Raw genomic sequence first — 14,260 nt, 5'->3', positions numbered from 1 at the left:
TGGCAATCTGTTTGTTTCCTTGTTTAGTGTTTATCTCACCTCCCTAGTAACTCCATGGAGCAGCTACATTGTTCACTGCGATGTCCTTCACTCCTAAGACATAGCCACTACTCAAGAAGTACTTAAGGAACTTTCAAAGGAATCCTGCGTGGACTCAGAGCGGATGGTCTTGTGGTGCCGAGGACCAATACAGACGAAGGCACCTAAGATGGGAGATGTGCCAGCCTCTATGGATTCTCACTCCTGACTGGCCCTTGGGTCGACCCCAGTATGGGGGCTGGTGCGCATGGCGGGAGGGCAGGTGTTCTAGAGGGTTCCGCCGGGTACCTTGAATTCATCGGAGATCTCTGACATAAAGGAGGAGATCTGCTTCATGAGGCGGTCGATGCTGCTCTCACTGCCCGTCTTGAGGAGGGTGGTGATGGCCAGAGTGGCGATGCTGCGATTCGAATCCGTCACCAGGTTCTCCAGGTCCAGGTTACAGGCTGTCACTGCGGAGGGATGCTTCATGGCGACCTGTTTGGGAAGGAAAAGGAGACAAAGAGGGCAGGGCCGGACCCCAATCAGGATAGCAAAATGAAACGCTTCAGGGCTCCCACTCCCCAAAAGAAACTTTGAACCACCAGCAAGAACTGGCAGAGGCCTCTTTCTCAATGCTCCAAAAAACAGTTAAAGGACTGCAGTAACAGGCTGAGTGCCGAATCAAGGAAAAAGGCTAGCTGAAAGTGGTAAGATTTTGTGGCACCTGGGGTGGCCCCTCACCCATCCCTCACTGGCTCAGTGAGGAGATGGCCCACCGTCCCCGTGTGGATCCCTAGTTCCAGTGCCGGAGGGAGTGGAGCAACCCTTGTGCACATACTGGGAGCATGTATGCCTGGCCCAATCTGTCTAGTGGTGGCCTGGGGGATTTGTCGTCCCAGAACTTGCCCTGCATATAGAAGGTGGCTCACAAAACTCTCCTACAAAATGCTGTGGAAGAGCAGTCAAGTCATGCTGTCTGGGGCAAGAGATTGCTGGCTGTAGGACATACAGTGCAGTGCCCAGGAACAAGAGCAAACTGTTGCCTAGGGAAATGTGGACACTTGTATCCATGTCAACAGCATGCCCAAGAGAAGACACAGGAGTAGAATGTTATCAGGGAGGACCCTATGCTTTGGCCTCGAGTTATTCTTAAACTCATTGTATGGATAAGCCCTGAAGGAGAACGCTTGCACAAGTGAATCTGTAAGGTCTGGGAAGGATCCTTTCTTTTTTTCCTCCTTCTTTTTTTAAAAATTAGCTCCTGGCATTCAAGGAAAGCTGCCATGACATTAGGTTGCATATGAGTTTAAGAAATAGGCACCTCAGAGTCTAAATTCCAGTGATAACACATTAAAATATCAAACTATACAGGTTTCAACAAAAGATCACAGAACATATCAAGAAATGGGAAGCAATGGTTCAGTCAAAGGAGAAGATTAAAGCATTAGAAACCATGAATGAAGAGGATCAGACCTGGGACATTCTGACCAAAAGCTTTTAAAAAATGATCCTAAACATGCTCAAAGAGCTAAAGGAAAACATGCACCAAGAACTAAAGGAAATCAGGAAAATGAAAGATGAACATAAATTATCAACAGAGATTGGAATTATGAAAAGGTACAAATAGGGCTAAAGAAAACAGCAACAGAAATTAAAAATTCCCTCAAGGGGTTCAACAACAGATTAGAGCCGGCAGAAGAAAGAATCGGTGAATCTGAAGATAAGACAATTAAAATGTTACAGTCATAGAGGCAGAGAGAGGAAAGAACTAAGAAAAGTTAACAGAGCCTGAGGAACCTGGGGGACACCACTGAGCATCGTGGGAGTCCCAGAAGAAAAAGAAAGAGAGAAAGGGACAGAAAGAATGTTCAAAGGAATAATGGCCAAAAACTTTCCAACTTTAATGAAAGATATGAAATATACCCAACCAAGATGCTCAATGACCTCCCGACAGGATAAACCCAAATAGAATACACTTCACCATATTATAATTAAACTGTCAAACACAAAAGATTTAAAAAAAGAGAATTCTGAAAGCCACAAGAGAGAACAAAAGGAAGCCTCAATAAGATTATGTGTTGATTTCTCATCAGAAACCATAGAGGCAAGAAGGCACTGGGAAGACATATTAAAGTGTTGAAAGTAAAAAACTGCCAACCAAGATTTCTATATCCACAAAAGTGTGTTTTAAAAATGAGGGATAAGACATTCTGAGATAAACAGAAGCTGAGGGACTTCATCACCAGTAAACTGGCCCTACAAGAGATGCTAAAGAGAGTTCTGCAGGTGGAAAGGAAAAGACAGTAGACAATTTACTGAAGCCACATGAAGAAACAGAGATCTCCAGTAAAGATAATGACATGGTTAAATACAAATATTAATACTATTGTATTTTTTGTTTATAACTCTACTTTTTACTTCCTACAAGATCTAAAAGGCAAATAAATAAAATGGAATGTTAAATCAATGGAATTAGACTCAATGTATAATTATGTAATCTGTGACAGGAACTACATAAAGATGGAGGGAAGGCGGGGTAGAGGAACATAGTTTTGTATCCAATGAAATTAAGTTGGTATGAAAGCAAATGAGATTGTTATAGATTTGGGATGTCAATTTTAAGCCCCTTGTTAACTACAGAGAAAATATCAGAGACTACGCAAACTCAGAGACAGAAAGTAGAGTACAGGGGTGGGAGGTAGAAGCAATGGGGAGATAATACAAAATGAGTGTAGGGTTTCTGTTTGGGGAGAAGGGAAAGTTCTGGTAATGGATGGGGGTGAGGGTACTGCAACAGTGTGAATGTGATTAATTCCACTGAATGGTATTCTCAGGAGGGGTTGGGATGGGAAGATTTATATTGTATGTATGTTTCCACAATTTAAAAAAAAGAAAGAGACACTAAAGAAATACTGACAATTAAATACAATGCACGATCCTGGATGGGATCTAAGAATGAGGTAGAAAAGGCTCAAAGGACAATACTGGGACATACGAAAAAATTGGAATGGAGGACATATGCTTTAAATCAATATTAAATTTCCTGAATGTGATACCTGCACTTAAGGTGGTTGCATAAGTGAATATCCTTGTTCGTGGGAAATGAATATGGAAGTATTATGTGTTCAAGGAGTATGATGTGTGCAACCCGCTCTCAAATGTTCAGAGAAGGGAGGGAGGAAGGGTGGGCAAAGGTGGCAAAATGTCAACATCCGTGAATCTGGGTAGTTGGGGGAATGGATTTATGTTGGAGTTCTCTATATGGAGTTTGTTATTATTTTTCCAAATGTCCTGTAAGTTTGAAATTATTTCAAATTAAAAACAAACCAAAAAAAAGCAGGACCCCCATTCTGTCATTTCACATGATCAGTCTGGCCAGGTGAGAGCTCCACCAGGAAAAAAGTAATTGCGACCAGGGCTATACTTTTCACAGCCCAGGTCAGGGGCTGGGAGACACCTCCAGCTCAGTCAGGCCCATCTCCCCCTACCCTCCCAAGAGGCTAGATCCCCATTCTCCCTAACCCCGAGCTCATACCTTATTGAGGGTGCGGACTGCGGCGTAGCGGAGAGCGGCCTTGGGTGAGCTGCAGAAAAGCTGGAGCACTGTGGGGAGACAGACACCTCATGCCAGGCTACCCCCCACTACTCAGCAGCTGGGAGTCCTTAGGGGAGAGTCTCTGGGAATGGATGGGTACAAGGGGCTGTGCTGACTCAAACCCTCTGCTCAGCGCTTTCCTGCTGACTCGCCCCCAGCCCAGGAAGAGAGCGCCCCTCTCCCTGGCACTGAGCCTTGCACAGGAAGGCCTTACTGTGTTTATGGGAACCTGGTGGCTGTCATCGGTGGTAAACTGAGCACCTGCTTTGAGCCAGGCCTGAGCTAAGTACCTGGCAGCCCTTGATCACTGATTCCTCACCATACGAAGCAGCTGCTACTATGATCACCATTTTACAGATAAGGAGACTGAAGCACAGAGGGGTAAAGTGACTGAATCAACTTAGCTCAGCAGCCAGGAAGGGACAGAATCAGGGTGAAACCCCAGACCTTAACCACTGTGAAGTAAAATTCTACTCTGCTCTCCTGCTGTGTACACAGAAACCAGTACAATTCTCTCTGGAGAAAAAAAAACAAGATCCTGTCTTAAACCACTGGCTTATTTCCTAACATGCCATGAGACCTACGTCAGGAACCACAACCCTCCCTGAGCCTTGACTGTCAGAAAGCTCAGAGCTAAATTTTGCACTCAATCATGGAAGTCAACATGGCTACCACTTGGCAGAATATCCATCTTCCTTTCTTCATAACTTGGCTTTTATTCTCCTAAAAATTTATTTTTCTTGTTTTTCTTAAATTAATAGAGCCCTTATTTTGAAGGCTCTGCTTTATTTAATGTCTTTCATTAAAAATGAAATTCATTAATTCTTTTACTGAATTCATTAATTCTTTTATTTTTTCCTCCAAAGAGGAAGCAAGACTTCTGCCCTCAAACAGGGATCCTGTGGAGAATGTTAGAAAAACAGGATGCCCACTCATCCCTAAAAGTTCATAAATCTAACTCTCCTGCTTTCACTGGGCTTGGCCTGTCTAGAATCTTCTCCCCTTCTCTCCCACTCTTTGAATCTGGGTTTAGCACCCCTGAGATTCTTTTTCCAACTGCTCAATGAACCCACTCTTCAGTACCAACCACTTAGCACACCATCACATACTTCCTACTTGCTGATATACAGTGAGGCTTCAACACATAGCCCAGGGTCCTGCACAGAGGAAGCACTGACTATTTAATGACTGGATTCCAAGAGCTCCGGCTGCTGTATCCTCCACAATAACAGCAAAATGCAAGCTGTTCAGTTGTGCCCACTCTGTTGCTAGGTCCTATTCTAAGCAATTTGTATGTTAAAGATGTTTGCTGCCCAACCATCAATCTATGCAATAAGTATGATTATCATCTATACTTCAGAAAGAAAGTGAGGGGACTTGCCCAGGGACACCTGGCTGGTAAAAGTGGCAGAGCCAGCAGTCCAACCTGGCGGTCAGTTTCCCTGTCTCTGCTCTGAGCGATCCCTCTAGATTGCTCTCCCCCTTTGCACCCCTGACAGCTTAGCGCCTCGTAAGCAGGCACTGGTTTCATAAATAACCAAGAGAAGGGCAGATGCACCCTCAGGTCCTCCACTAGGTCCTCTTCCCAGGCCTTGCCGGCCCAGCAGGTTCTAGAGCAGATCCAAACCAAACCTCTGCCACTTAACCAGAGCCTCAGCCTCTTCAGCAGTACGCTGGAATTAAAACTACCCCACCCCCACAAAATGTGGTATAGGGAAAGGGCCCCAGCACAGGGCCTGGCACAGAGCAAGTGCTTGGTAAGTACTAAGTCCTTTTCTTAACACTAGACTGTGACTGATTTGAGGGCCTTTCTTTTTCCCCTAGTGCCAGGGCCTCGTCACCAGCAGGCGCTCAATTAATGTGTGGAGGGGGTGAAGGACTGTATGGTTACCTGACACAGCAGGGGCCAACTCTTTGGCACTGCAGCCTGGCAGGTTGACAATGGCAGAGGCAGCTTCGTACACCACCATCTCATGCTTGTTGCGCAAACAGCTCTCGATGAAGTCAAACAGTGGGCTGTCACGGCTATAAAAGAACAGGGGGCAGCAAGAGGACATTGGGAGTGGCCCAGCCCAATAGGATGAATGAGGTGTCATCCCCCCCGGCGAGGGACAAGCTCCGTTACCTGCCATCCTCCTCCTCCAGCTGCTTGCTGGCCACCCGGATCATCATGCAGTAGGCAAAGGGTGATTTGAGGCCGTGCCGGGTGAACTTGCTGATCATCTTATTGACAGCCAGGCGGTCATTCTTACGCACGTGGTACAGGAGCCCCAGGGCGTGGTACTAGAGGACAGTGACAGCAGAGAGCACAAGCATGTGAAGCTCCGGTCTACTACCTGGGAGGCCTTGGGTGAGTCCCTGGGCTCCCATGGCTTCACCCTCCTCATTTCTAAGATGGACACGGATGCAGCTATGTCACAGAGTGGCCATAACCACTCTCTGAGATCCTCTGCACATACAGCCCTGGCACAAATGCTTACGATACATGAGTGAGTCTGTAGCTCTCACTCCCACCCCCAATTTCAGTGAGAGCTCTGACAGGCACCATGAATACAGAGGTGGAGGGACAATAGACAGCACAGAGATGACAGACAAGGAAGAGGTGGGGTATCTTTCTACCAGAAAGAGGGAAGGGAGAAGCCAGGGCCAGGACACTGTCCTGTGTGGTAAGGAGCTGTGACTTCTTAAACTTTATGACAACCCTGAAGGTATATATTCTTATCCCCATTGATTTGCCCAAGGACTCATGTCTGGTAATGGCCAAGCCAGGCCTGTAGGGTCAGAAGCCTAGGGTTTCCTCCTTCTGGAAATGTTACTTCCTGTCTTTTCTGTTTGCTTAGCAGAGTCACTTCACACACGTCCCTAAAGGAGCCAGCTTGGCAAAGGCCCAGATTTAGGAAGTTCTCTCCCTGCCGGGGCCAGGTCTATCGCAACATCACATACCATAAAACAATACTAGGCTGGTTATCAAAATAGTTGACTATTTCAGCAGCAGCTGACAAGCAGCTTCTAGAGTACAGAACGTTTACTAAGGATGACTATAAAGATTCAGAAATGGATAGCACAATACTGTGTGATGGTAGCACAATACCTTAAGTTTAAGTAACAAAGCTGAGAGTGTGTATGGTTGTAAGAAGTCATTTCCTTCTGTGTGCAAATGGAAGGGCAGCCAGAGGATAAAACTGGGACTGTTTAACTTAGCAAAACCTAGAATGCTGATGACAGTGGTTACTTGTACAAATACAAGAAAGTTCTTACATGAACTAAAACAAATGTATGTCACTTTTACAAGGTGTTAACAATAGGGTGGAATATGGGAAAAAATGCAATTAATGCAAACCAAGGTTTACAGTTAACGGTAACACTGTAATATTCTTTTGTTAATTGTAATAAAGGCCCTATACCAAAGCTAAATGTCAGTAGTAGGGAGATGTAAGGGGTATGGGATTTTTTTTTTTTTGAAAGAAATGAGAATATTCTCATATTGACTGTGGTGGTGAATTCAAAACTATATGGTTATGGCAAGAGCCATGATTTTGTACACTTAGGATGGATTATATGGTGTGTGAATAAAACTATTTAAAATTAAAAAAAAAAAAAAAAAGCAGCAGCAGCCTTTAATCCAACTCCCCCCTAGTGGTGTCATGGGTTCTTTCCCTGAACCCCTTAAATCGCCCCATGATTCAGTGACTAAAGGATGAAAGCCTGCACAGTCAGGGCTCTCTAGTGGTGAGTGTCCACTGACTGGCCAGGGCCATCCCATGTGCTACAGTGCTTTAAATCTGGCCCCTCCACTCACAGCTCACCTGGACCATGATGTTATCGCTGGATGCCGCCTCCTGGGCCTCGTTCACCCAGCGCTTGACCACGTCGAAGCTGCCTTTCAGCAGGTGCTGTGGATAACGGGGCAGAGTAAGGCACGGGCGGGCAGGACACTCTCCTGCATCAGACCTCCTGGGCTCAGGACGCAGTTCGGCCCGGCTCTGCATCATCCCTCAAGCACAGCCCAGGGCCTCGCCTGCGGCTTCCAAATTCAGGACAGCTCTCCCCATCACTCCCCCTGCCATAGCAGATCTCCTGCCAGATCCAAACAATCTGGAGTCCCAAGGGAAGGGTCACAGGCTGACCGACTGGGCCCCTCCTCAACTGACCCAGAGTTTCCCTGGCTCTCTTCACTGAAAAGGGGAGTGAGACCCTGGGGCTACAGAAACACTTTTTCTCCCTTCACTTTTCCACCCCACCCACAGGGCCCTGGCCACAGCACACACCAAGGACGACACCAGGGCCGAGCTGGAGACGCTGGGCACCTTGTCCACAATGGCCTGTTTCATGTAGCGTTCGATGGCCTGCAGCATGGTGCTCTGTGGGAACAAGAGGGGGCATGAGAGGACCCCAGAAAACCTCAGCCACACTAAAGAGGGCAAGTAACAGGATATGGAGCAGTGGGTGTTGGGGAGAGAAAACATTTCCTTTTCTTGTCTTCTCACACACCAGCCCTCCCACATACCACCCAGCTCAGGGCTTTGCCCAGGAGATGGAGCACAACCTAAAGCAGGCAAAGGATGAGACTGGGAGCCTCGGCTGAGGAGAGAGGCAGGGCCGGTGGAGGACTGGCATGACTCACGTCAGTGATCTGGCAGAGGGCTCGCACAGCCGGGCCCCGGTAGTTGTCCTCTTTCCCAGTCATGTCTTTTGTCAGGCTGCCAGGGGAGAGGGGGTGTTCAACACACAGGGGGCCTGCCCTGCCCTGCCTCAGCCCAGGGCCTGCTCCTCTGAGCCCACGTCCCCCTTCTACTCCTCTCTAGCTCCAAGGTTACCAAGCTTGCGTGGATTACTACAAACGTCTCTTAACTGTGTTATCCTGCTATTCTTGCTCCTTTTGGCTCTGCGGACTTCCAAGGGAAGGAAGGGTTTGGGTCTAAGCTAAGGCCAGAGAATTAAAAGGGAAACAGCATTCCCTGGAAGCCACCTTGGGGTTGGCAGCTGTCACTGGAGGATGAGGGAAACAGAATGGGCAAGGGTGCCAGGAGACTATGCCAACCAAAAGCCTCATACTCTGGTACACACAAGAGGAAAAATGTCCTCTGTGTCCAAGGAACCCATCAGAAGAACCACCCATAGCCCCAACAATTCACCTGCTGGTGACAATGATGACATCCTCTGCGATGCAAGACATCTCCTTGATAGTTAAGTAGCACATTCGACGGAGTGTGGGCTGTGAGAGATGAGAAAAAACCTACTCCCCTGGCTCACCATGAGGGGCAGAGTTGGAAGACAAAACTCTGAACTCCCAAAGGCAGCCCACAGTGTCCGGGGAGCCAGTTTTCCTTGGCCCTCTCACCACATTCTTACAAGCTGCTCCCCCTCAAGAACAAGTGGGGTCAGGGCACTTACATCATTGGACTGAAAGAGCTTAGTCATGGCAAAGAAGGCCTCGGTTGCTTCGGTGGTGCCCAGATGCTCCCCCTGCAGTAATGAAGAAAGAAGCTTCAGCCTGGGAAAGTAGGGGCAGATGGCTCTTTTTGGTCACATCACCCCAGGCCAGCTCCTTGGACCTTGTAGAGGTGCCATGAAAGGCAACACATTTGGCTCTAGCCGACCCAAAGCTGGACCAGTGGCTGAAACCACAGAAGCTGTCAAATCACCTAAGTGTAATGATAACTTGTACCCCTCTCTCCCAAACCTCCCCCAGCACCATTTTTTGCCCCCCCCCCCCCAGCTCACCCTGTTACCTGGTTTATGAGGTAAAGGATCTTGGTGAGGATGTGAGCACATTTCCGAGGGTTGATGGGAGTTTCGTTAAATACACGGGCCTAAGAAGAAATAACCAAGACAATTACTTTCTATCCCTTCCACTGACAACTCTCAAGCACATTCAATGTTCTGGGAAGTCCTAGGGTAAATAACTATACTTACCCAAACAAGCTTATTTTCATAAAGAAAGAGATTTTTTTTCTCCCTTAATCCATCTGTAAACAACTTCTGAAATCTTCCCTAAAAATCAGTTATAAATGGGCTCACCTACTGACCCGCAAATACTTAGTAAACGCTTGTTAGGTGAAAGAAGAAGCAACTAACATCAACAAAAACAGGCTTAATGAATTCTGAGAACAAAAGTTATTCTGTATTTCCAGGCACAGGTTTCCTCCCCTACTGTTCTCTAATAAAGCAGTTTGAATGTGTTAATATTTCCATCCTATCAGTCACGAACACTGATGCTGTAAGACAAAGGAGAACAAATGACACTTGCCTCCTGGAGTACTGCACTCTTCTCAAGGTGTTGGAATGGGTTGGAGCCTCCACCTATAATCAAGAATGAAGATGATACAGGTTCTGACTCTGAATTTAAAACTCTAACAGACCTAGGGAAGGGAAAGATTAAAATATCTAACCAATAAAGTTCAAACTCCTCAGGAATGCAATTAAGGATCTGCAATTAAGGCTCTATCTATAGATCCTACCACTCTCCTGCAAGGGAGATCCACTCTAGCCCAAACCACTTACAGTCACCCAGCAGTCCTGCCTGAACAGTTCTTCTTCTATGCCTCTCCTGGTGTCTGTCATTGTCACGTTTAGCATTCTTTTATGCAGCCCGTACTTACTGAGTCCCTACTATGTTCCAGGGACCACCTGCCCCATTACTAGGTTTCCTTGGTAGCAGATGTCACCTCAGGAATTAATGATGTGTGTGAGTATCTGATTGAGATTTGTCTCCTCCACTAGGCCTGTGACCATCTTGTTTACTAGATTCTAATATTCCCAGAAAAGAGACTGATTTTCTGCCTTGTTCTAGTGCCGTATCAGGACAGTACAGTGCTGGGCATACAGTAAGCACTCAATATGTGTGCTGAACAAATGAATGAATGGAGTTAGGACTCTCAGCCAGCACACTGGCTCCGCACCTCATGCCCCACCTTGGGCAAGCAACAGCGCAGTCCCGGCGAATCCGAGGAAGTTGGACGAAGAAAGTAACAAGGGAACAACCAGCCCGACTCCCTCCTCTGATAGATGGGAAAACTAAGGCCCACAGAAGATCGAAACTCTCCCAAGGTCACCCGGCTAGTAGCGGTCCCAGCTTATGAGGGGGACGGACCGTGGAAGATGCTCGGTCTCCGAGGCCTGCCAAAAACCACCGAGCTTCTCACAAGCGCCTATCCCTCACTGAGCGTCGTCCTCCAGGTGACGGCAGATGCAACTAAAGAGGATTCCCAAGGAGGCACCTGGGGGCTTGCAGGAAGGTCCGGCCTCCCTCAAACTCAGGCCCGGGCTTCCTCACCTGACTCCTCGTCTTTCTTGTCGAATTTCTTCAGCATGGCGATGCCAGCGGGGGCGCGATGCAGCAATAAACACTCCGCGCTCAGAGCAGCGGTCCCGCGGCAGTTCCACTCGGGCCACTTCCGGGGTCCGACCCGGCCACGTCGCCCCTGCGCTCTGCGCAGACGCACGACGCACCCTGCGCCTGCGCACATTGCGGCGGCCGCCACAGCCGCGTCCTGCGTTAACTCCATCTTCACCAGAGGGCAGCACTCGGAGGGCGGAGGCTAGTTAGGTTTCCGGTGAGCGCGACCCCGGCTCTGCCCCACTCCTCACTTTCAGGGCTCTTTCCTGCTTGATTTTTCTCCCTGGTTCGAATCACCGTCTAACACGTTATACTTTTACTTTGATGCTTCTGTTGTCTTTTGGTCACCGCAGTGGATAATGTTAGCGCATAGTAAGTACGCAATGAGTTCTTGTTGAATGCATGAAGTTGCTATTATAATCATATCTGCCCTATCCCTAGCACATTTACACCTGGTGCAGACTGTTTTGTACTTTAACTTTCAGGGATTTAACTAAGCATCAGCACGAGACGTCAACATCACTGAATACTAGGTATTTATCCAGCGCCAACTGCATGCGCCGCCTAGCGCTGGGGGCGGGAAGGGATGGGAAGAGGAAAATGACACATCACCCAGGGTTTATCTTCCTGGAAACCTGCTCGGGACGCCCTGAAACTAAGGTAAGGACAGTGAGTGCCAACGTGCCAAATGGCATTCGCTGCGGCAAGCCGAGTCGGGATGGTCCAGCGCCGAGACGTCTGGCACCGGCTTGCCTGGGGAGGGACAGCGAGCAGCCAGGCCCAGAGGAGAAACAGGTAGTGGGGGAGGCAAGGGGCTGGGGCAGATGCCCGCAGGTGAAGAAGTATGTGTGTGTTGGTGGGTGGGGTTGACGGCAAAGCCGGGGGGGGGGGGTTGGAGTGATGCAAGGAGGGGCTGTGTCGAGACTGAGGCTGGGGGAGCTGGGGAGCGGGCGAACAAGTGTTGGGAGAAAGGGAAATTGTCAAGTGTCAAAATGATGTTCAAAACCTTTAACCTGTAACCCTCACCCCTTATCTGGAGGAAATCATCCAAAAGAAGAAAACAAAGTTGTCCACTGCAGCAGTTTGCAGCAAGGTAAAACGCCCTAAATGTCCATGAGTAAGGAATTTATGACATGGCATGTCCAATGGATGAAACATTCTGCGTCTTGTAAAATGGATGTTTTTGAGGATGACATCATATAATAAATAAGATGCTAAAAGAGAAAAGTAGGATGTAAATGTATTCATAATCATATGAAATAAAAATGCCTCATGATTAACAACCTGAAAAGAACACCAGAGTATTAAATTGTTGTGTTAAGATGGTAAAACACAGATGAATTTTGTTGCATTAAAATATCTGCTTGTGTTATGGTATTAATTCTATAAAAACTACAGACCAAGGACAATTTTTACAATACTCTTCTGAAAATGAGAATGTTGCATTGGGGTTCCAACTCTAAGTATGGGCTTATATGTAATTAGAGGGTTTTGTTATTTTCTTAAATGTAATCTACGTTCTCCATGGTAACAACTGAGCCTTTTGTAGAAACACAGGTTATTAGAACTGAAAGTACAAGTAAAACTTGGAAAATCTAAGTAAGATAGGTGGATCGTATCAATGTGATATTATGCTATAGTTTCGGTTGTGATATGACACCATAGTTTTGTGACTTTTTGGAGATAAAATTCATATGCCATAAAATTCACTCTTTTTAAGTGTACAATTCAGTGGTTTTTAGAATATTCACAGAATTGTGCAACCATCATCACAATCAAATTCCAGAACATTTTCATCACCCCCTCTTCTTCCAAACTCTAGGCAACCACTAATCTACTTTCCGCATCTGTGGGTTCGCCTATTCTGGACATTTCATATAAATGGAATCTTACATATGTGGCCTTTTGTGTGTCTGACTTTTTTCACCTTAGCATGTTTTCAGGGTTCACCTATGCTATCGCATGTATCACTACTGCATTCCTTACAGATACCTGTAAACTTACTTCCTAAAAACGGCATTAACTGGCCACAAAATTATTTCCGAATTGCCTTCCATAGGAATTGTATGCCTTACTCCCCACACTCTGGCCAGACTTTATAATCTTTGCCAGTCTGGGTGGAAAATAGTATCTTTAGAGTAATTTTAATTTGCATTTCTTATATTTTTTTTTTTCATTTTTATTGAGATTGTTCAGATACCATACAATTATCCAAAGATCCAAAGTGTACAATCACTTGCCCCTGTGCATCCATCACACTTAATTTTTGTTCAATTTTTAGAAACTTTTCATTACTCCCGACAAGAAATAAAGTGAAAGATGAAAAAAGAAAAAACGAAAAGGAAACTCTAATCCTCCCCATCCCTAACCAACCCCCCTCAATTGTTGACTCGTAGTATTGATATAGTACATTTGTTACTGTTTATGAAAAAATGTTGAAATACTACTAACTGTAGTATATAGTTTGTAATTGGTATATAGTTCTTCCCTATATGTCCCTCTATTATTAACTTCTAATTGTATTGTCATACATTTGTTCTGGTTCATGGAAGCAATTTCTAGTATTTGTACAGTTGATCATGGACATTGCCCACCATAGGATTCAGTTTTATACATTCCCATCTTTTGACCTCCAACTTTCCTTCTGGTGACATATATGACTCTGAGCTTCCCCTTTCCTCCTCATTCACACACCATTCGGCGCTGTTAGTTATTCTCACATCTTGCTACCAACATCCCTGTTCATTTCCAAACATTTAAGTTCATCCTAATTGAACATTCTGCTCATACTAAGCAACCACTCCCCATTCTTAAGCCTCGTCCTGTATCTTGGTACCTTATATTTCATGTCTATGAGTTTACATATTATAATTAGTTCCTATCAGTGAGACCCTGCAATAATTGTCCTAATGTGTCTGGCTTATTTCACTCAGTATATTGCCCTCGAGGTTTTGTCATCAACCCATTTTTTTTTAATATGGTTTTGTTCACTCACCATACATTCCATCCCAAGTAAATAATCGATGGTTTTCTGCATAGTCATACATTTATGTGTTCACCACCTTCAACATTATCTATATAAGAGCATCTACATCTCTTCCACAAGGCAGGAGGGAGAGTCAAAGAAGGTGGAGAGGCAAAAGAAAGAGGAAAAAAAAAAGACAGGAAGCAGCAGAAGGAAAAATAACCTTAAATCAAAGTAGAATAAAGAATCAGACAATACCACCAATGGCAAGTGTCTAACATGCCTCCCCTATCCCCCCCTCTTATCTGCATTCACCTTGGTGTATCACCTTTGTTACATT

General features: G+C 46.0%; 2 protein-coding genes across 3 annotated transcripts in view; one reads left to right on the top strand and one right to left on the bottom strand.

Annotated features, from left to right (window-relative positions):
* COPG1 (COPI coat complex subunit gamma 1) overlaps positions 1-11,036 on the bottom strand; it is a 30,069-nt gene extending 19,033 nt beyond the window's left edge. Inside the window, exons 1-12 of the mRNA XM_037802985.1 lie at positions 10,893-11,036; positions 9,867-9,919; positions 9,349-9,429; positions 9,011-9,082; positions 8,752-8,831; positions 8,241-8,316; positions 7,885-7,977; positions 7,423-7,509; positions 5,742-5,899; positions 5,508-5,641; positions 3,557-3,624; positions 328-516 (exon numbers count right to left, since the gene is read on the bottom strand). Of these exons, the coding sequence (XP_037658913.1) occupies positions 328-516; positions 3,557-3,624; positions 5,508-5,641; positions 5,742-5,899; positions 7,423-7,509; positions 7,885-7,977; positions 8,241-8,316; positions 8,752-8,831; positions 9,011-9,082; positions 9,349-9,429; positions 9,867-9,919; positions 10,893-10,929 (1,128 nt within the window). The 5' untranslated portion in view covers positions 10,930-11,036. The remainder of the gene's footprint in view (positions 1-327; positions 517-3,556; positions 3,625-5,507; positions 5,642-5,741; positions 5,900-7,422; positions 7,510-7,884; positions 7,978-8,240; positions 8,317-8,751; positions 8,832-9,010; positions 9,083-9,348; positions 9,430-9,866; positions 9,920-10,892) is intronic.
* A 144-nt stretch (positions 11,037-11,180) lies between these two features.
* The window catches only part of LOC119509141 (CCHC-type zinc finger nucleic acid binding protein), a 75,530-nt gene continuing 72,450 nt past the window's right edge, over positions 11,181-14,260 (top strand). The window contains exons 1-2 of one of the 2 annotated variants that reach the window (XM_037803045.1): positions 11,181-11,327; positions 11,441-11,615. The gene's annotated coding sequence lies outside the window, so the exon portion shown is untranslated. The remainder of the gene's footprint in view (positions 11,328-11,440; positions 11,616-14,260) is intronic. The other variant, XM_037803020.1, reaches the window with a different exon arrangement.

This window comes from Choloepus didactylus, chromosome 1 (assembly GCF_015220235.1).
Source record: "Choloepus didactylus isolate mChoDid1 chromosome 1, mChoDid1.pri, whole genome shotgun sequence".
NCBI lineage: Eukaryota > Metazoa > Chordata > Mammalia > Pilosa > Megalonychidae > Choloepus > Choloepus didactylus.
The sequence above is the reverse complement of the archived record's forward strand: the minus strand, read 5'-3'. Positions and strand labels throughout refer to the sequence as shown.